This window comes from Meriones unguiculatus, chromosome 5 (assembly GCF_030254825.1).
Source record: "Meriones unguiculatus strain TT.TT164.6M chromosome 5, Bangor_MerUng_6.1, whole genome shotgun sequence".
NCBI lineage: Eukaryota > Metazoa > Chordata > Mammalia > Rodentia > Muridae > Meriones > Meriones unguiculatus.
In genome coordinates this window covers 131,417,078-131,437,418 of record NC_083353.1, presented here as the reverse complement: position 1 = coordinate 131,437,418, position 20,341 = coordinate 131,417,078, and the positions used below count along the sequence as shown (strand labels likewise).

General features: G+C 47.6%; 1 protein-coding gene across 6 annotated transcripts in view; it reads left to right on the top strand.

The window, feature by feature from the left end:
• The window catches only part of Itpr2 (inositol 1,4,5-trisphosphate receptor type 2), a 323,374-nt gene that overhangs the window by 235,634 nt on the left and 67,399 nt on the right, over positions 1-20,341 (top strand). For all 6 annotated transcript variants that reach the window (XM_060384487.1, XM_060384484.1, XM_060384490.1 and 3 more), the window contains 4 exons: positions 7,654-7,761; positions 10,998-11,190; positions 13,454-13,579; positions 17,671-17,846. In XM_060384487.1, the coding sequence (XP_060240470.1) occupies positions 7,654-7,761; positions 10,998-11,190; positions 13,454-13,579; positions 17,671-17,846 (603 nt within the window). The remainder of the gene's footprint in view (positions 1-7,653; positions 7,762-10,997; positions 11,191-13,453; positions 13,580-17,670; positions 17,847-20,341) is intronic.

Sequence of the window (20,341 nt, the reverse complement as noted above, 5' to 3'; positions counted from 1 at the left end):
AGGAGCTCTCCACGTTCTCCTTGTCTCACTGCATCAACAGCAACCAGGAACAGCAGCCGGAGCAGCAGCAACCTCTTCTTCCACAGAGCCCCCTTTCTCTCTCTGGGCTCTGGCATTTCTTCTCTCTCCAGAGTCCCCAGAATTAATCTATCTGCAGCTGGCAAAGAGCTCCTCTCAGAGCCAGCACAAGGCAAATAGTCTGCTGCTGTGGGCCATCTGAATCAGTCCCATACCTGGGATTAAAACAAAAACCATGCTTACAATAACATAAGTGAGTTTTTAAAGACAATAATACTTTTCAATACAAGTTTCTTTATCATTGTAAAGAGTTACTGTTTGATGCTAGAAACAGGAATCAAAATACTTTCTAAAGTTTACATAGAATAAGTCAATTCATCCTTTTCTAAAAAGTAGTCTTTTGGAAAGTTAGACATGTGGGTCATTTTAAAGTTGAATTGCCAAATAATGAAACAAAATTATGCTATGTAGTCACCTGGCATCCATTGTCCAGCAGCTTATGACTCTACCTCTCTTCTGGCAAATACAAGCATCCATTGTGTGCTGGACACACATTTGGCTGTGACAGGAATAGCAGGAAATAACCCGAAAGGGCTACCTTTCTAGAACTCATGTTCTGGATGAGGCGGCACTAGCAGCTGTGTCAGCATCTGGGTAATGATGGGGAAATCTCCCTGTGGTCTGTCCCTATTTCCCAGGCCGTGTTTGAGCAACCTGGAGGAGGAGGGCCATGGGGGGTGGGCGTGGCTCCCCCACTTCTTTCTGGATGGTTGCAGGAGAAGCTCAGGTCATGGTGGCCTCTCTTGTCTGGTTCTGAAGAAAACACATCACTTCCTGTGTAGAAAGAAGGGAACCCAGAAATTATATCCCTGCCTCTCCTCAGTTACGTCCGAAGATGCAAGTTAGAGGGCACATGTCTGTGTCATAAACGCCACAGATCAACAGCAGAAACCCTGGCTGTGCCCTAGGACTGCCGAGGTAATGGTACCCGTGTTTGGGATAAGCCCGCTTAATGTGCAGAATTCGTTTCTTTCCCTGCCTTCTCGTCCTAAAATATTTTGAGTGTTTCCATAGGGCAAATTTAGGATATTTTTGAAGGGTACTGAAGTTGGATAAGATACCCTCCATACATACTGTGTTTTTCATGTAATTTTAGTCATTTAGACAATAGTGATTTATGTTTTTATGCCAATGCTCCAGAACATTAAACTTTAACTTTAATTTTTCTAATGATGAAAAATTTAAAACACTAAGAATTTATCACTGAAGTGACAGATTTTATAAAATTTTGAGTAAATGGCTTCTGAGAGTTTGGAGTCAGAGAAACTGTTGTGACCTGTTAGGAAGGAAGGAAGGAAGGAAGGAAGGAAGGAAGGAAGGAAAAGGAAGAGAGGGAAAGAACAGGTGTATGAGAGGGAGTTGTAGAGAAATGCCTGTTAGGAGGTGATTCTGTTCATCTTTTCAGATATAAAAATGATTTTATTATTGAATCAATATCAACTGTATATTACATACAGTCTAGAAAACTTTTTATAAGATAATTATTGTGTCAATGATGTTGGAGTAGTTTTAGCCGCTTTAATGCAGGAATCTTCCCCTGAGAGCACAGTGGTGAGAGATAGGCTGTGTACAAGGATTGGGTGCCAAGTGTTTTCTTAAGCACATCTCACGTGTCTGACCCCAGTCCCAATCCCCTTTTGAAAAGGTGTTCAGCTCACCTGTTATTAAAGATCTTCATGGGTTTACATTTTCTCCTGTTTGAAAGGGACAACTCCTTAGAAAAGTTTATTCGATTTTTTTTAAAAATGTGGATTTTTGGTGAAGAATCCAAATTGTTCCTGGTGACGATGTGGACTGTCTGGAGAGAGTTTGGCAGATGTTATTTAGGTCACTAGGTCACGTGATGGAGTGTCACTGGGTTCCTGAGTCAGGAGGAAGGGATACAGGCTGCTGCCTTCTGTCAGGTGTGAGCAGCTGTGGGGGAGCTGTTTCCCGTCCTCAGAACCACACCAGAGGGAGAGCTCTGACGTACTTTGTCCTGCTGGGCCATTCTGTGTGTGTGTGTGTGTGTGTGTGTGTGTGTGTGTTAGCACATATGTGTATGTGGTGCTTGGGCGTGTGTGGTGCATGTGTCCATGCATAGAGTGGGCATCGCATGTGTGGGTGTGGGCATCTGTGGGTAGTGTATGTGTACGCATGCTGTACATGTGGTAGTGTATGTGCAGGTGTGCCTGCACATGCATGTGTTTACTTGGTGTTTGTCTTGCTTAAGCCGTTTCCTTAGATTGTTATTAAAGGATTTTTCGAAACTGACTTTTAAGACTGACTTCAGCAGTATGAGTGCAGAATATCAGAAAATCAAGAGCTTTCACTTTCAATAATTAACTCCGCTCAGTTCCTTGTTGCTTTTGCACATTGTCTTAATTTGGCCACTGCTACGGAAATAATTAGCAGATCTCTAAGAACCACGGTGGATTTATTTAAATATTCGATACATAAAACAAAGAATGTTTTCCAAACCCGTGGTACAGAGCCTGCAGAGCAGCGGGTTCTGGTGGTCCCAGACTGTACGCCCGAGCTCTGGAAGCAAGAGATGGGAGGCTGGCCTCGAGTCCAGGCCGGCCGTGTGGTGTGATGAGCTAGCCTAGGCTGGGTCGTATCTGAATGGAGGGAATTGAGTGAAGTGTAGCTAAACCTAATAGTGGGGAGAAGCCATAGAGGAGATTTTGGCACTTTGGGGTCCCCTCCGCCAACCCTGCTGTGGTTAGGATGTAAAGAAAACACTGTTTCTCTCTGTGGTCCAGTTTCAATCAAAAATACATTCTAGACAATACAATAACAGTTTGGACTAGAGAGCAGGTATGATTGGATTGTAAGGAAGAAGGTGACCTCTCTTTTCTGACCCCCATTTGGGCTGTTGGTGAGATGTGGGACCTTTTCCTTCCCAGCTCTCCTTGCCCCTCACTCATCTCTGGTGTTCTCACCCCTCCCTTTGGAAAACTGCCATTTTCTTCCTGAGGGAAGGATGCTTAGCACTCCTGTGTCTTGCTCAACCTCAGACACGTGCTGGAATCTGCCACCTGGGTTCTGAAGGCAAGTGGGGAGGCCACAGCCCTCTCTCCGGGAATGCTCTCCCAGCTGGAGGAATGGGCTCTTTCCTCAGCATCTGGATAGCTCTTGCAGAGGCAGAGCTCAGCTGCCTCTGCCTCCCCCTGTCCTCCTCCCCCCATAGAGCAGCATTTGAGCCCCACCATCCCACCATTCTGGAGGGAGAGCAGCTTCTGTGGGCAGTGGTGGGTGAGCTCTGGGCAGGTCCTCTCAATCCATGGTTTCCTTTTCAAAACATAAGGATGGTGAAGAGTTCGTTTGGTCTTGCACAGGCAAGTTCCTTCGCAGCCCGTGTTTGTGCGGCCTTTCTCAGGCTCCCTTAAAGCAAACTCAGCAGTTCACAGCAGCCTCCAGGTTCTTGTGGCCAGATGTCCTGATCAGCGCATCTCAGAGCCAGGCTCCAGTGGAAGGCTGGGACATCCCGGCTGGGGGAGCATCCTGGCTGGCCCCTCCCAGTTTCTCCTGCTCTCTTGCCATGTTTGCCAGCCTAGCCCCACACCAGAGTCACTCACCCTGTCAGCACCGGGCACTCTGTGGGCCTGTCTGAGCCCGTGGCTTCCCCTTATTTGAGGAACCTAATTCATAGATTAGGGTCGGCACTTATGTACCAGGGGTAAGATAGCAATGGGATTTTTTGATCTGCCATGTTTAGTCCTAAATTATGGGCTCAGCAAAAGTGTGATATTCTTCAAAGATCCATTGGCAGTTGTATATGTTTATCTGTAAAGTTTATGCACATATATGATGATGTACACAGCCCCACTTGATTACATGTACAAAATCTGAATTAAAATGAGACCAAGCTCATTGATCAGGGTTAGGATTCAAATGGTCCTTTGGTTTGGTTTGGGCACGTTCAGCTCAGCTGACTCTGAACTCCACACATGGGCGTTGACATGGCTTTTTCTGTGCCCACTCACGGGACTCAGCTCCCACAGGTCCCGCCCTTGGCACACAGAGTAACACCCTCCACTGTCTCCCTTCCCCCTGTGGACGTTTGAGCCGTTCTTTGAAACTCGTCACATATGCTTCTTGTGTGATTCTTTTTCTGCTGCAAACCCAGTGTGAATCCTCACACTTGTGCCACAGAGGAGCTGCTGTTCTAGCCGTTCCTGGCTGGCAGTTTGCTTAGGAGGATGGTGGACGCCCTGTGTCTCTCTGCAGCCACAGCAGTTAGACCTGGGTTCTGCCTGTAATGGCGTCGGGGAGACCACGTCTTCCGAAGACAAAGGGCTTCCATATCTTACAGAGCAGAGGGGTTTCCTCATCTCATTACGTCTTCTGCTGCTTTGCCCTGCTTCAGAGGAGAATAATGTTTGCTGTAAAAGCATCGTCGCAAAGGCAGTCATGTGACCTCTTACTTCAGCTCACTCTTTGATCTGGGGAAAGCCAAAGTATGTGCCACAGTTTTACTGATTAATAATAATTGAACACACACTGAAAAAAATTAGAAGTACTGAGGTATAATTAGCATAGAAGAGCATGCTGGTACAATTTCTGGCTTTCTTTTTGTTCAATCCTAACTTGAAGTCAAATTAAATGAACATTAAAAGCTTTAACGGTAGGAAGATAAATGTGAAACAAACATTTTCATGCCATAATCACTGTTACTGGAGTTAGCAACTTTCTGGTTTGACTTTATTCCCCAACTTTTGACTTAAAACAATATACAATATTCTTCAAGACTCTGCTGATGGTATGTGTGTTTAAGGTCTGTATTATATTGTATTTGAGTATATGTACATATATCTTTGGTGTTAATTTCTATTTTTTACTTTTTGAATCCTATGTGAATGGGTGCATGTCTCTCCCTGTGCCCAGCCTGTGCCCCAGCTGTGGCCAGGAGAGTGTGGATGCCCCAGGACTGGAGTCACAGATGGTTGTGAGCTTCCCTGTGGGTGCTGGGAGCTGAGTCCAGGGCTCTGGAAATAGAACATGATGAATTGAGGGTTCTGGAGAGCCGAGAAGAGGAAGAGAAGGTTTGACTCACAGGAAAGGGCTGAAGGAAACAGGAGAACTAGCTGATTAGACACTCAGCTACCTTAGCCTCGTTTTTCGTAAGGACTGAAGCTGAGAGAACTTTATTGTTAATGCCGACTGGCACCGGCCTTGGTGAGAGCTTGGCCTGTTGGCGCTGCCAATCTGTTGGACGTCCAGATTGCTTAGCTCAGCCTGGTGGCCTGGAATTTCCGTATGGTACAGCTGAGACTGCCCTGCTGGTGACCAGGGTGGCAGCCTCTTCCAGGGCCTGTGGTGACTTCTCACTTTGCTCCTTAGTTGTTGCTCTTGCCCAGAGCTCTGGAAAACTGATACCCATCGCTTGGTTTCCATTACAGCGACACTGAAAGCTCGGGGTTGCTGAACGCCAAGTGTTGGCTTCTTCCCTAACGCATCTCCATGTTTTATGGTAATAATTGGCATGCCTAATCTCTCAGGTGCCACACAACTTCGGACTTACGTTAAACAGATTGGCAGCACTGTAATGAAATAGCTGAGGCAGACAACTTATGAGGAGGAAATGTTTGATTCACTGTTTCGGGGTTTTTTGCCTGTGGCTTTAATGCACAACCTCATGGCCTTATGGCGGGTGAGGAGAGGTTGTGGCAGCGTGGAGCTGCCCATCGTGTCTTCTAGAGCAGAAAAGAGGAAGAAAGGAGAGGCCGGGAGGTCAGTGTGCTGTAGGGACACACGCAGTGAGCCAGCGTCCTCCCGCACTCTGCCCCCTGAGGGGTCGCACAGCGCCCACTAGCGTCTGCTGCACGGCTCAGGCACGAAGCGAGGCGTGTGTCCTTACCTGAGCTCCCACCTGTTCCTGCTGGGTGAGTCAGCTTCGCCCCTAGAACCAGCCGCTTCTTGCCGGTTGTTAATCTGCCGAGTTTGCAGCAATTTCCCTTTTAAATTCATTTAGACGTTTAGGAACTCCTACAACTCAGCAAATTTCATGACTCCGGTGGTGATGAAAGGCGTATCATTCACATTTAATTGAATATAAAACATAAGTAAAACACGACATCATTTTTTTGGCATGGTCCATAAATGACCCTGGAAGGCAATTCTGAAATAATTGTTTCAAAATGATTTGTTCCAGAGTTGGTGGGTGAACATTTAATTGTTCAGGTTAGTGCTTTGTAGATGTCGCCTGGATTTTATAGGTCTCGATTATGGCTTGGGTTTGTGTTGGTTCCCTATGGCCCCATTTACATGAAGACTTTGTGGATAACAGTGATGTGTTTACAGCAAGATACTGAGTGTGAAGGTACTGCCTGAGTTCCGTGCTGCCTGGCTCTGCCTCCTTCCAGCTGTCTGACTGTAGGCAAGTTCACTCTTCCCATGCCTCAGTTTCCTCATTTATAGAATGGAAGTGTGGAGAGTGTCTGCCCTAGGATGGCCCCGTAGGAGCAAATGAGGTCTTGTACCTGCAGAGTGGGACAGGTGCCTCAGGAGTAGGGGCTAGTGACAGCAGCCTTCTGGCCACCGGAAGCCCTCAGGAAGCCTGGGACGCAAAGCAAACATTTGCACTTGAAAGGGTTAGGGCCGGCAAGGTTTCAGGAATTGCTCAGTCTGCTATGAAAAAGGTGCTCCAAGGGACCGGTTGTTAGTTATCTGTAAAGCGAGAGAACACCCAACAAATATCTTCCCAACAAATATCTTCAGCGTTTGCAAGTAAGAAAGTCACAACGACTGACTGGCAGAAGGCGTGTGAGTCATCAGAGGGCTTACAGATGGGTGGGAAGTGGCTCAGCATGTGTGCCTGAGGGGCTGCATTCAGAGACCCGTGCGCATACGGAAAGCTCCGCAGTCCTGGTGCTGAGGTAGACCCAGCAGAATCCCTGGGTCTCTGGCCAGCCAGCCTGGCCATGTTGCTGAGCTCTATACAGAGAGACTCTGCTTTCAAAAATGAGATAGTGACAGAGACACACCTGATGTTGGCCTTTGACGTCCACACAAGGCACACATATACACATACAGCATGAGCATGTATTCACATAGAAAGAAAGTATCTACGACGAGATTATTGCCTTTAAATGCTCAATGTCAAATACGATGAAACAGAAATCTGTGCCCTTAGCTGTCAGTTTCAGCCTGGTAAATGCAGGCTGTGTTCATAAAGACTGCAGCTGTGGAGCTGGGACCACAGCAGTGCGAGAAAGCCTTCTGGAGCACAAAGCCCTGGCCGTGCGGCAGGGGCCTTCCCGTGATTCCTGCCTTCTCCCGCTGCCTGCAGTGGCTGACGTGCCTGTGGAGTTTAAGGTACTTCAGGGAGGTTCATCTTCCTGTATGCCACGGCCAGCATTCCTGGGCGCCACCTCCATACAGTCATTGAAGGCAGGGATTTCCCAGCGCATGACAATGGCGGTTCTTACGTATGATTACTTGTTCTTAGCACATGTGGACGTGCCTTCCTTGAATGTGGCTGATTACTGTCGGCCCAGGACTAGGAAGACACATGGGAATGGACCGAGCACCTCCCAAGCCCGCCCCTGGAGACTGGCGAGGAGACGTTAACCCCTTGTGTTCTTCCTGCAGCTGGCCCGCCACAATAAGCTGCTGCAGCAGATGCTCAAGCCCGGATCCGACCCCGAGGACGGCGACGAAGCCCTGAAGTATTACGCCAACCACACGGCGCAGATCGAGGTACCTGCCTGTCCCCCAGGAAGGGCCCAGCGGGGGAAGGGTGGGCTTCCACCTCTGTTTCCGTGGCTCTTCTGTGAAGTGTGAACTAATTCCAGATGATATGAATGGAAAGGCCTGTCCCACAAGCTGACACCCGAGAGCCACGGGCAGAACCTGAGTCTGTCCAGCTTGCAGTCTTTTCTCTCCCCAGAACTACTCTGAAGTCTTTGAAATGGAGAGGGAAAAGCTTTTCTCTTGTTTGGGTCTCAGAATCAAATAAGGTAGAGCTCTGGTATTTAGATGAGATAATCATTTGACACTGTCCCTTCAGGACTGTGGTGGCCTTCTACACCAGAGTGTGAAGGCAGGCGTGGTGGCACATCTTCACTCCCAGGGCATAGGAGACAGAGGCAGGTCAGCCAGAGCTACATAGTGAGGCCTTGCTTCAAAAAAAGCAAAATGAAAGTGTGTGAAAGTATAGAAAACGGGGACAGGACTGATTAAATGCTTGTATTGGTGTCACACTCAAAGCAGTTAGCTGTTTGTGTCTTCACTGTGGGACACCTACCCTGTCCCTGTCCCATAAAGGGGATGTTATCTGATGTCGGATGGCAGATCAGGAGGTATGCCTGGGGATGGCAGATCAGGAGGTGTGCCTGGGGACCCATCTGGCTGTCCATTCTGGCTGGGCATCATTGTGACGCTTCCTGGCAGAGCTAATCAGGCAGAAGTGATCGGAGAGGTGGCTGCTTTCCGTTCCTGATTTATGACCACATGCTCATTCAGTCCGGTGGATGGTTTTAGCTTTCAGCAGAATGTCACGGGCACTACTGCTCTGCAGTGGGCAATTTCTGTGTTCTTGTTTATTTCTGCCAAATCTTTGAGCATTAGTAAATATTATTATCACTTCAGCCAAGAGTGGACGCCCTGCTCATGAGGGTAGCACCAGCAGGGCCACAGCGTGCCGTGAGACTTGCCTGACACAATGATTGCAGTAGTGGGTACTGTGGAGAGCGGTCGCTTGTGGTGCTTAGCTTAGTGATCTGGGAAGGAGGACGGTGCTCGGGCCACATCGCCACCCAGGAAGGAGCCCCTGGGATCCAAACCTCATTTCGCTCCTCCATGAGTCTCGCTTCTTCAGCTGGGAGCATATTCAAGTGAAGCAATTGGTCTTTGGAGAGATTTGTGTATCTGTGGCACACATTAGACATTATCCACCTTTGCCCATTGTTTGTTCCCTCAGGAAGGTAGCTTAGAGCTAACGTGTGTGCGTGTGTGTGTGTGTGTGTGCGTGCACACGCACACATGTGTATGTGGTCATGTTCATGTGCACAAAGAGGACAAGGGTGATACCAAGAGTCATCCTCCATCATTCTTAGTCACGGGGGCAGGGGTCTCAGGTGAACCCAGAGCCTGCTAACACGGCCAGTTGTGCTAACCAGCTTGCACCAAGGAGCCGCTGGTTGGCTTTCCAAGGCTGGAATTACAGGGAGGCTGGCACGCCCACCCACACTCAGTGGGTGTGGGGTCTGAACTCCCACCCTCATCTTTATTTCACGTGGCAGCTGCTTTAGCCGTCTGCACAGGCTTTGGCTCTAAGGTTTGAAGAACCGCCGGGCTTCTCACTTCAGCCCCTTCTATCTTGGGGGTCTGTTGTTTTGTTCACCTTCAGTTCCACGGTGCTCCTCAGCTGGGGCCCGAATAAGCATTTGTTGAATAATCTGGAGAAATTAACCATAATTGGCTTCCTTTGGGTTACGCATTTCCTGCAGCAGTTTTCTGCTCTGTCACTGCCTTTCGTGAAGTGTGACAGCCAGTATTAAACATGTCATTTTATGCAAGGACTGGATATTTTGGCTTATCTAATCACAGCTTTATTTCTTTAATAAGCCCTAAGAATTCTTTTTTGTTTTTTAAATACTTGACATTGTTGGAGCAAGGGCCCCTTTTAAGATTCTTTTCATGTGGTTACCTACCATACCAAATATGTCTAAGTAGTTCGTGCAGTTGGTGTTTTAATTACTTTTTAAATTAGCACATACAGGAGCTGGAGAGATGGCCGGCATTGCTCTGACTGTGGTCACAGAGGCCTGTGTTCAGTTCCCGGCACCCACCTTAACTCCCCATCCAGGATCAAAATCAACTAGGGAAGAGAGTTTATTTTGGCTTAAGGCCCCCTGCGGGGGCAGTCCACAGGGCAGGGAAGGCACATGGCAGGACCGTGAAAGCAGCTGGCCGTGCTTTATTCACGCCCTGGAGGGCAGCAGACAGGGAGCAAGACTGCAGATCCTCAAAGCGGCTGCCAGTGACATACCTGCTCCAGCATCCTGCATCTCCTAGAGGTTCCACAGCCCCAACACTGTGCCACCAACCAGAGACCATGAGAGACAGTTCTCATTCAGAACACCACACTGTAGGGAGGAGGACACTTTAATGCCTCTCTGTATATAGAGGGCTCTATACAGAGACACGCAGTGCTTAACTGTGTCATCTGCTACCTGGGAGAAACAATGTATTTAGGAAGAACTGGGCACAGATCCTTAAGTACTAGGTTCAAGATCACCTCACTGGTTCATTTTTTCCTCTTTGGATTCACAAAGTATCTCTCATAAACTCACTGTCCTACTTTCATGTCTGCTGTTGTGATAAAATATTCTAAAAGGCTGTGTGTGTGTGTGTGTGTGTGTGTGTGTGTGTGTTGGGGGGATTGATTTGGCTTCCGTCTCCAGGTCATACTCTGTATCATTGGGAGACACTAAGGCAGGACCCTGATGGGAAGCTACGGAAGAATGCTGTGTGCTCTGGGCTTTGCTTGGCTAGCTTTCTGACGAATTCCAGGACCCCATGCCCAGGGATGCTTCTGGCGTGCTGGGCTTGGCCCTCCTGTATCGCCAATAATCAAGGTGATTGATTCCCCACCAGATTCTTTCCTGCCAGATGACTCTGGGCTGTGTCAGGATGACAGAGCTAACAAGGAATCGATCCTAAGACTGAGAAATAGGCATAGGATCCAGATGTGTGTCCCCTAGTGAGCCCACCAGGTGCTTCTGGGTAGTGCAAAACCCGGAGGCACACAGATGGCTTCAGTTAAAATCTGTGTGTGTGTGAGTAGGTGGAGGCAGGAACCAAAATGTTTAATATATACGTGCATGAAATTGTCAAAGAACAAAATTTATTAATTAAGAAAAAGGAAGTTAAAAATCGAATCTGGAGCTGAGGTGTGCAAATGGCTGAAAACAAATGCCATCCGTTTCCAGATTGTTCGGCACGACAGGACGATGGAGCAGATTGTGTTCCCCGTGCCCAACATCTGCGAATTCCTCACTCGGGAGTCCAAGTCCCGCGTGTTCAACACGACAGAGAGGGACGAGCAGGGCAGCAAGGTGAATGACTTCTTCCAGCAAACAGAAGATCTGTACAACGAAATGAAGTGGCAGCGGAAGATCAGAAGTGAGTGTGAAACACAGGCGGAGGTGGTGCACGCGCCCTTCTGTGGCTGGGCCATGGCGCGTGCGGCTGGGGGGGACGCTGCAGCTGAGCCTGCTGTCGTCAACAGTCAGTGCAGGGGGAGGCAGCATCAGCGCCCTCGCACCCCGTCTCCCCTCCCCCACCCGGGACTCTGGTGTGTAGACAGGGTCTCCCAGCCCGCATCCTCAGGTTCTCCCTGCATCCAGGGACGGCTCTGCCTGGCTGATCGTGCCTCCACCTCTCAAGTGCTATTCAGCATTCTCCTGGAGTTGCTCTTTCTTCCTCCTTTCCTTTCTCCCCGAAATCCAGCAATCAAAACGTTGCAGACCCCTGTAATCAGAGAGCGCCCAACATTGCAGTCCGAATGTCCCCACCCCGCTCTCTCTAACACACCTCTCCAGTGTCTTTGGAAACACTGAGTTTGAATTTTTTTTTTCTTAATTTAAAGTTGTAAATCATTTAATGAGAGTGGGGATGGTCTAGAAGCCCCCTGGACCTAGGTTCCAGTCCCAGTACCCACACAGCAGCCCATCTGACTCCAGTTTCAGGAGATCTGACACCCTCTTCTGGCCTCAGGGTACCAAGTGTGCACAGCATCCACAAGACGCTTGTGTGAGTGAAACACTCATTCACGCACATAAAATAAGCCTAGATGTAAGGAGTCATTTTAAGGTGTTTTCCTAGATAGCAGAAATTGAGGAGGGATTGAGAAGCCCTGAGTAGTGGCTGTGTCTGTGTTTGGGAGACGTTCCCAGTCAGGTGGGCTTTGCCACCTGTCCCTCAGCGTCCAGGCTCTTTGCTGAGAGACTAGAGAGGAGTGGCGGTGGGCAAAGGCTCCTTTGGGTACAGGATGATGTCGGGCTTGGATTCCTAAGACACCGTTGCTGTTTAGAATTCTACCACATAGAACTCGGCAGAAAAACACGGCATCTGATACATGTGGAATATTCACAGATTTTATCTGAGGTATCTGAAAAACATTAATTTTATCCATGAAAAATTAATTGCGCACCAAGCTCAAATTAATTTAAAGTTAATTGAATAACAAACTGGAACTCTAGGAGCTGTGTCTTGTGACATATTTTTGTTTGTTTTTTTGAGACAGGGTTTCTCTGTAGCCCAGGCTGCCCTGGAGTTGCTTTGTAGACCAGGCTAGTCTCAAACGCATAGAGATCCTCCCGCCTCTGCCTCTGGGAGTGTTGAGATTACAAGTGTGTGTCACTGCATCCGCTCCAATATTTTATTTTTTGTCAAAAAATACAACTTAAAATGATTCCCAGTGACACTGTATCGTAAATTTTAGGGGCAGCTGATCACAGGATGTAGCTGGATGTGGAGATTTGGAGGGCTTGCACACACAAAGGCGTGAGGGCGGTGCAGGTGTCTACAGTTCATAATCACTGCCCAGGGAAACGCCATTCTCTTCACACCTCTCCTGCTGCGGAGGAAAGTGACCCCAACTCAGAAGGGACAGTCTGTTCGCCAGCAGCAGCCCCAGGCAGAGGCTGGGCCAGAGCCAAAAAGTACATGGTTTTCGCTTTTCTATGCCTGTCCCACTGACTCTGATAGGTTAGGTTTACAATTCTAATTCTGATTTTAATTCTGTATTTACTTACTGTAGGCTTCTGCACTTGTGTGTGGCTCCTGCAAAGGCCAAGAAAGGGTGTCATGGCTGGATCTGGGGTCCTAGGAGATTGTTACCTGCGTGATGTGGGTGCCAGGACCTGAACTGGGGTTTTCCGTGGGAGCGGCACATGCTCTCAGCTGCTGAGCCAGCCCCAGCCCCAACTCTGGATACCCTAATCTTTTAGGCTGTGTCAGGCTAAAAGAGACAGGCTTTCATGTAGCCCAGGCTGGCTTCAAACTCGCTGTGTAGCTGAGGCTGGCCTTCAACTACTGATCTTCCTGCGTTCACCTCCCAAATGCTGGGGTTAGGAGCAATCACCACCACGCCCACCCCCTTTCCGGTGTTTCAGTCCTATATCAAGATATCATAAGCAGAGTAACAGGCTAGCTGGCTGCGTGGTTCAGGTGCGAGGGCTTTACCACAGAATCGGCTTTGCCGGCTCTCCCGAGGGATGCCTTTCCCATGTGATAATACGCTTCCTAAAATGAGTGACAGTCACCTCGGAGGTGCTTGTGTGACAGGTCACAGGTGTGTCTTGCACACACACTCGCACTCGCAGGGCTCGTGCATTGAAGGTGGCACACACTGACCTTTCTTGCCCTGTGCTTCTTGCTCTAGACAACCCCGCTGTGTTCTGGTTCTCCAGACACATCTCTGTCTGGGGCAGCATCTCCTTCAACCTGGCTGTGTTCATCAACCTCGCGGTGGCTCTCTTCTACCCGTTCGGGGATGATGGTGACGAAGGTAAGTGTCTGTCCCTCTGCCCGTGATGATGCCTGAGAACCACAGAAACTCAGACAGCATTCCCTAGGGCTCCAGAGCTTCAAAATGACGACGCTCGCTTCTCATTGACACTTTTTCTGTGTGTGTTGGGAGTATGGAGCTAGTAAGTAGACAGGAAGCTGTGGCCAGCAGAAATGTTGCAAACATTTCATGAGTAGCCTGATTACTAGAGGTAAGTGTTGGAAAATGAAATGGAGTGATTGTGTTGGTTCCACCTAATTAGTGTGATCAAACATATTTTATACTGCATTATCTCAATTATGCAAGTGAGAGTCTTAGGCCCAAGCATTTTGATGAAATAGTGACAAGTGTATTTTACTTTCTGTCTTTTCTGGGGTTTTGTAATAAACACACCTGCAAAATAAATGTTTAGATTCTATAATACTGTGCATTTATAATATTCGTAATCAGTCTTAGAAATACACAGCCTAAAATGGACTGTAATGATGGATGACGAAGGATCTCGACTATGAAATTGGTGTCATTAAACTAATAGTCCTGAGCTTTCACAAAGGCGAAGATGGAGGAAATTTGAAGAGAACTGGGAAGTTCTATAGAAATAGGGTGGAGATTTCAGAAATGTCTTGTTTAGGTCTGGCAGATGCTTGGGAAAATTTCATTATGGGCATGGGATATAATTGGGAGTGTAACTTTGGAATGGGTAAAAGAATGGGTTGGAGGCAGACATGAAAGAAATCAGCAGATGATAACCTCGGAGTGCCCTCCCGGCACGTAGGATAATGAGATGCCATCAGCAGAACCCTCGGAGCAATGTCCTGACTGTTTGACACAGAGTAGTGGGTATAAGGTAACTGCGGTCACTGCCATCTCAGGGGAGACAGGAGAGATGGCACCATAACCACGACAGACATGTAATCAAATTCCAGATGAAGTGGAGCTGAGGAGGAGACACGGGGCCCAAGAGCAACTTACTGTGTTCCAGTTTCCTCGTCAGGTCCCACAGGTGCCGAAGCGTTCGGTTGCAGGTTGACCTGGCTGAGTAGGGCTTGCTGTGTTCTGGAAAGCACAGCAGCGACTGGGGAGCTTGGACAGCAGAGCAGGCATGTGACTGCATAGCAGGAGAAAGGCAACACACGTGTTCATCCATCACACAGACGGAAGTGTGAACACCTGTCTCTCCCCTGGGTCTGGTCTTTTTGGTGATAGGTGCAGAGGAGCACAGCGCTTGCACACAAAATGCTCAGACCCCTGATGAAACACGACAGGGTTCCAGTAGAGAGAGGCAGAGTCTTCAGAATGGAGGCGGGTCTAGAAATCGTCTCATAGAAGCTTGCATTCGACAGGAAACGGTGGGAGTCCAAGAATACCTCGGCCTCTGAAAGAGGCGGCTCTAATAAACAGGAGGGCAGGGGAAGCCCAGTGCTCCTCTCGGCAGGGTGCAGATGTAAACACTCCTCCTGAAGTAGTGTCTTTGAGGTAATGGTAGGAGCAAGGTGGAGGGTCAGCCCTAGGCTGCCAGAGGGTGGCTGTTTCTCAGAGGGAAGACAGAGCAGAAGCATAGGGGTGCCGTAGGCCCCCAGATGAGTGGAGTCCTGTGATTACAGTTTGGGTGCGTTAGCTTGAGACAACTTCACCAGTAAGGCTCAAGTCTCTAAGCCTTAGCCACACTCTGTGCAGGGCCAGGGAGGCGCAGAAACAGTGCCGCGGTTGCATAGGTGCCACACTCCAGGCAGGGCCAGGAAGGCGCGGAAACAGTGCCACGGTTGCATAGGTGCGCATGCCTGCAGGCATTGCCGGGGAGGGAGACTGCTGTGTGCTGGCAACAGCTCTCTGTGCTGGGGCTTTTCAACTGTTCTTCAGGCCTATGTTGAAAGTGTCTAAGGATGGCCTGCATGAAAATCAAAGTTGTGTCTTTGGAGGGTGCGATGCTGACGGGCAGGCACAGACACTCCCGTGGGAGCAGCAGTGTGTTATAAAGTGTGGCTCCGCTGCCCACGCCGCCCCCCCCAGCCACACCCCGTGCTGCCTCCGTAGCGCTGGGACTCCAGCCCGCTCACCTTTCCTGCTGGGGTTTTCGGGATCAAATTGAGATTTGCATGCTCATAAGGCAAGGACTTTCCAGGCATGGCTCTCTGCCCAGCTCCATAACACTTCTATTTCCTGGTGATTAAATGGCCCTAACATATCTTTGGAACTTGAGTGAGTCTTCAGGTATACACACTCATATTCCTCATATGTAGACCCGTGTATATATATCTTAACACGTAAAGCTTACTCATATGTAGATACGTGCACATGTGTTTTAACACTTCAAGTGTGTACCTGTGGATATATGTCCATGTGTTTTAACACCTAATGTACTCATGTAAGTATGTGTACATGTGTTTTAACACTTAAAGCATATCTCTTTTATAACATTTAAGTGTTCTACAAGTTGGGTTCTTTCTGATTTTTTTATTTATCTGTTACTGTGTGTGCATGCCTGTGTGTGGAGGGCAGAGACAGGCAGGTCCTGGGCTCTCCGGCTAGGAGGTCTAGCTGAACAGGTGAGCTCTGAGGAACGCTGTCTCAGAACGTGAGGTGAAAGATGTCATGAGAAAGAATGCCTGCGTTGTCGCTCTCGCTGCCGTTGTCGCTCTCGCTGCCGTTGTCGCTCTCGCTGCCGTTGTCGCTCTCGCTGCCGTTGTCGCTCTCGCTGCCGTTGTCGCTCTCGCTGCCGTTGTCGCTCTCGCTGCCGTTGTCGCTCTCGCTGCCGTTGTCATGCACACGATTTGCACATTCACCCCCACACATGTACCTGTACCCCCAAGCACGCACATACACATGCACGCACACACAAACACACAGGTACATGCGCACACATGCACAGAGGCAAAAGAAAAGATTCCAATGAGATTTAAATGAACTATATTAACAACCATATTCCTTAGAAATTTCTCACAGGGGAGGCTTAGAAATCTTTAAAAAGATGAGCAGGTCTCTGACGTGTGCACTGATGAATGCAGCCAAAGGCCCTTCCGGTGCTGCTCCTGCAAAGCAACTGGAGGCTGCATGTTGCTGCCTCGACTGACGGGTACCAGGACCTCCCAGTCACGTCTGCAGGGTGACACGGGCAGGAGGAAAACATCAAACTGAAGGTCCCCCACAATGTCCTTTGCCAAATAGTCCATAATGATGGCTTACTTACCTATTTTTACCATAAATCTGACTTCTGATACCAAACACTCTGAGTGCTCTCATGAGCAAAGCTTTGGGGTTAGCACCAGAGCCTTGGGTGATGAGTGCATCGCCTTTAATAAATGTATTCACTGAGGGTGATGCGTCTAAAGACTGTAGAGGCTCTGTCAGATGCTTACAACAATCCATGAACAGTGATTTAGGCATGCTTTGAAAGCCTGGCTCTGTGCACGCTATCTATTGTGGCTTGGGTATGGTTTGACTGTTTTCCCAAAGACTGCAAGATGCCTTTGTGCAATACAGGCTGTGTGGCCCTTGTGCATTATGGCAGAGGCCATGGACTCTTCAGGCCGTGGAGTCAACAGCAGGAGACCAGATTATAGCGGCACTCCTAGGGGTTTCTCCTCTGCTGTGTGGCTTCTCCAGATCACACTCAAGTCACTGAGCTTGGTGGCCAGGACCTTCACCTGCGAGCAGTCTTGCCGGCCCCAACTGGATTCTTACGAGGAATCCATAGTATGACAATTTGGCACTAATAGGAAAGGGAAATGATGAGTTAATGAAGCACTATACCTGATTTTTCATGACCATTAATCCCGAACTTTGACTCAAGGTGCCCAAGTGAAACATATCTATCAAAAGCTTTTCACAGAGCTCCCACAGGAGAGAGAGTTAAGAGTTCTCAGACCTGATACAAAGAATGCTAAGAAGCATTTATGTAGCCTGAAATCAGCCCAATGCCTTCTGGAAGTGTAATGAAGAGTGGTGCATTCTAAAATGGTTCCTCGAGGCAGAGCGTTGAGTGAGTCATTCTGAGATGCTGCGTGCTGCGGCTTTGCCGTGAAGCACAGAGGCTGAGATTTCAGCGTCTCCTCCATGTTCTTGCTGACGAGTAACCCGTGCACATTCTCCAGGTACGCTGTCCCCGCTGTTCTCGGTCCTGCTTTGGATAGCCCTGGCCGTCTGCACGTCAATGCTGTTCTTCTTCTCCAAGCCCGTGGGCATCCGGCCATTTCTTGTGTCTGTCATGCTCAGATCCATTTACACCATTGGCCTGGGGCCGACGCTCATACTTCTCGGTGCTGCCAATGTAAGTACAGGGCTCAGCTTTGTGCCGTGCGGGTTTTGGTGCCGTGAGTGTAACTATAGTCTGTGTGCGTTTATTTGTGTGTACACAGTGAATCTACGTCAACAAGAGTGTCGTTCCTGTATGCGGTAATTATAGAGAAGGAACAGAGATGAGGGCACAATGATACATGTAAGGAGCCTTGCAGTGCGGCCCAGTTCGGCCATCCATTTCATCAGTTTTAACGTTCTTTCTGTGCCATAACTGCCATAATTGAAAAAAAAAAACCTACCCTGCCACTGTTCATACCTGAAAGTACGTTCAAAATCACCCCAAAAGATTAAGTTACAGTCAATAGCATTTAAGAAGTACCTTCTATCAAGTAAGTTAGGAGGGGGGAAAAGACTGCTAGATAAAAAATAAGATGCAAAATTGCACTCCTTTCATATGAGAGAATCCTATAAACTTGTAAAAGACATGGGTGAGATGGTTTTTCTTCTTCCCTAAGGTTCAGTACATTTGCACAAGAAAAATGTCTTTCGTAAATGTAGAATGAGCAAAGTGGGAGTATCATGCCAAGAAGCAAATGAAAGATTTGTAGAATAATTTAAACAAACAAAAGCTTTGAAGGGACCCTGTGCTAATTTTATGTAAGGTATATCTGTAAATGGAGATAAAGAACAAGTAAGTCATCAAGCTGATGAAATAACAACTGGTCGAACGTCACATAAATATTGCCGTTATCTACCTGATTAATAACTGCAGCACTCCCCGCGACTTCCGCTGTCCCCAACGCACTGTCCTGTGCCCTGTGTCTTAGCTGGGTTATCTCCTTTGCCACTTTATATAGTTCCTGAGGATACTAATTGATGGACAGATCCCTGGGATATCACAGGAAGTCTACAAATGCTTTTAAATAAATCAGTGACTGAATGGATGAGTGGCCAAGATTCACTAAAAATAAATAAATTAGTTCGCCAACTTTTACAGATACCAAGATGAAGCAATATAGTTAATTCTGTGTTTTCAGTGTTTCTAACTTTGAATTTTATCACAGTTCTGCAAATGTTAGACAGTATTCCCACAGCTCCCAGTTGTTAGAATATAAAAAACAAAAACAAAAATTCTCAGTTACAGTGAAGGAAAGTATACAGAAAGTCTGTGAGCAGAGGTTTTGGAGAGGACCATGGAGCCTGCTCGAGCTCCATGGGGGCTGAGCGGTCACACTACTGCACAGATCAGCCCTTACTCATCCCTGTGCCCGAGTTTCTGTGGAATCTGTTCCTGTTCTTGGCCATTCAGTGGTGCTGTGCCGTCCATCCCTTCTGGCTCACTCCCACCTCCGTTTCCCTCCATCCAGCCTTGACATATGAACATGTAGAGGTGATTTCATGACCTGAGCTTGCACTGTCTTTACTTCAAGAGTAAACTGATGTTGTCATCCATTAACCAGGATAACTAGAGGGTCACCATGAATGTGCATAAATTCATCTACTCCTCTGCCTTCGGCTTATTTTGTTTCTCTAGAAAACATGTTGAACATGAAGCTATATTCTTTGAAGAAGTGGATGTCATTCATAAACTGATCATTGACTTTCAATAAGGCATTATTCTAAGTGAGAGAAATGTGAAGACCCAGGCAGAATTATGCTCAAAATAACAAGTGGCTGCTGCGCCTGTTACATAATACAAAAGCCATTTAGAGCACTGAGGGGAGAGGGAGGGCGTGTGCAGCTGCCGTCTGGGATTTGTGCGCCATCTTCTCTTTCTGCCTTCCTCCCTCTCTCTTTTTTCCTTCCTTCCTTTCTTCTTTCCTCTCTCTCTCTTCTCTCTCTCTCTCTCTCTCTCTCTCTCTCTCTCTCTCTCTCTCTCTCAGAGTATGTAGACAGAAGTGAGGAGTAACATTTGAATGTCTGGGGTGGGGGTGAACTAAACTATCTGCTGTCTTTCCCTGCCTCTTGACGACACTATAAAGCTCCATGTGGTTTGGTAAGAATCATTCCACCATGAAAATATTCTCTGCCAAAGCCAGGTTTTAATTTATCTGCTTTCTGAGACAGTATTAAGCATGTAGACATGCTAACTCCGTGAATCTTCCAGTATTTCAATAGCAGAAAACGTGTTACTCAGCCAGATGCTACCACCAGCCTGGGACCATTTGACCAAAGAAAATAATCTATGTTGATATGAGACAAATTTAATAATGTTACTATAATGTAATACTACGACAGATGTTAAAAGTTTGTATCCATAGTTGTGTTTGGTATTATGTAGGTTAATAAAATTAGTGGATTACCGTCTATTCCCTCTTCACATAAACTCATTACCCGGGTAATGAGAGAGGAAAAGTCAAATAGGAATGTGAATTTTATCTGTGTACCTTAGGTTTTAATATATTAATTAATTTAATTTGTACATAGACATTTGCATTCTGTAGCAGGTTAGGGTGTTACTGCTAAAAATAACAGATGTCAGAATAGAAAAACCAAAAGAAAACATTAGCCTGATAGTTTAACTAT